The 2032-nt window shown below is 33.0% G+C and overlaps 1 protein-coding gene across 2 annotated transcripts in view; it reads right to left on the bottom strand.

The window, feature by feature from the left end:
- Window positions 1–25: 25 nt before the first annotated feature.
- The window catches only part of LOC106471098 (synaptotagmin-12-like), a 51982-nt gene continuing 49975 nt past the window's right edge, over window positions 26–2032 (bottom strand). For both annotated transcript variants that reach the window (XM_013931686.2, XM_022399713.1), the window contains 2 exons: window positions 649–782; window positions 26–428 (listed from right to left, as the gene is read on the bottom strand). In XM_013931686.2, the coding sequence (XP_013787140.1) occupies window positions 255–428; window positions 649–782 (308 nt within the window). In that variant the 3' untranslated portion in view covers window positions 26–254. The remainder of the gene's footprint in view (window positions 429–648; window positions 783–2032) is intronic.

The raw sequence follows: 2032 nt of genomic DNA, 5'->3' as shown, positions 1-2032 counted from the left end.
CGCCTACTCTTGGGCTACTCTTTTACCAACGAAAAGTTGGATTGACCGTCACATTATAACGCCCCCACGGCTAAAAGGGCGAGCACCTTAACCTGGCTATTTATACAATGAGAACAAGAAGATTTTCAACCTAAACAAGTAGTAAAGTTTTCAATTTGTTGCAGAAAACATATAGCAAACAGTGATTTGAAGAAATAAAAATAGCTTCTGATAATTTGTTTCTGCAATACTTGTCTTGTATTAGTCCAGAATCATCATTTTCGTAAAGGATGCCACATGGCGATAGGTTTTCGAAGAGAAGACATCATCTGATTCCAATGAGACAAAGATTTTCCTCGGCATTGAGAACCAACAAAAACATGTCCTAAAGAGGGCGCTTTACCGTCACCATGATAATCAGCCACTGTCATGCGAAGTTGAATATTTTGCTACAATAATAAGAAAATTATGTATGATATAAATAAACAGATCTATTTGATATATTCAACTCTAGGAATAAAGTTATCTGAAGACATTTCTAATTTTATAGTATATTAACAACCAAAAACAAGCAACATTTAAATGCTATCTTTGGAATTGGACAAGAATGTATGACGTAGTACAGATAGAAAACTTCAGTTGTGATTTAGAATTTAAAGGAGTTGTTACCTGTAAAGCATTGGTTGGAACGGAGAAAATCATGGCTTCGTTAAAAATGGGATTTTTATCGTCTTTTTTTATGGATGTTTTCTTCTTACTAATTTTCTTACCGTTCTGAAGAAGGTACACCTTAACAAATGGAGCTGTAAAATAAAAAGAAATGCTTCCTGACATCAATACGTCGGTACATAAAGCTCAATAAAGTCAATAAATAATTATAACTCGATCATAAAAGTTTTTAAGAGTGAGGCTTAATGGAAATGTGGGGGTATTTGTAATATTTTATATAAAACTCGGAAGAGTTTTAGTTAGCTAAATTGATATTCGTTAATGTTTGTTATTAAGGCTATTATGTCGGTGAAATATATATATATAGGAATAACAACTTTATTGTTAGGAATTTGTTAAAACCAATTACTTTTACAAACAATAAATTAAAAGGTCCATTACTTATTAAAATATACGTACTGTTATAATAGTTTCTGTTCTTGAGCGGTTTCTTTTGAGTTATTCGGTAAAAAAATAAAAGCAGACTATAAAGTCCAATCCACTTAATGATAACCGAAACGTTCTATTTCATTGATTAGAAGCTCTATAATTTTACCTAACGAACCTGATATTTTCCGAGAGACAAGTCTGCCTTAATAATTCCACTTCCTTGTTAATTTGCTCAGCAGTAAGTCTCGGAGCTTATAACTCTAAAAATCAGGATCCGATACCCCATTCTATAGCTTTATGCTGAACAACAAAGGACAAACTTGTTTATTTTCTCGTATGTACGATGTACATGGAAACTTCTCGAATTTATATTTTTTCTCACAAACATAAACTCTAAATTTAGAAATGAACTAAGTGGCTGTTTCGTGGTAATTTTATACGTTACAGACTTATACTGTGGCGGACACTCTCATAATAAATAATTTACTTCAATGATTAATTCATTGATAAATAGTCCATGAATTTTAAAATCTCAATAATGTTCACAAAGTTTGGATATACTTCCAGACTTAAAGCTACACGCTCATTACGTGACGTCAAACCTCCCACTGGTTAAAAACGTAGCCTAAATCATTTGACATTAGGTTTAGTTACTCATCCTTTAAAGTACACCTTACTCTTAAGAGTCAGAAGCTTTGAACAGATAAATATCCTGTTATTACACTGGCACACACGCATTTTGCAAGTTTACGATTTCACAGCTAAAAACCTAAATTCAGTATAATCCAATCTTCGCGGTTATTTCGCGTTTCACAGACGCCGAGGCCTTAAGCTGTTTATAAACGTACATTATATAAAAGTATCAACTCTAATATTGTTTGTTTGTTTGTGAATTTCGCGCAAAGCTACACGAGGGCTATCTGCGCTAGCCGTCCCTAATTTAGCAGTGTAAGAC

Source organism: Limulus polyphemus, unplaced genomic scaffold (assembly GCF_000517525.1).
Source record: "Limulus polyphemus unplaced genomic scaffold, Limulus_polyphemus-2.1.2 Scaffold4408, whole genome shotgun sequence".
Classification (NCBI taxonomy): Eukaryota; Metazoa; Arthropoda; class Merostomata; order Xiphosura; family Limulidae; genus Limulus; species Limulus polyphemus.
Note: the sequence above shows the minus strand (reverse complement) of the source record. Positions and strands in the feature narration are given on the sequence as shown.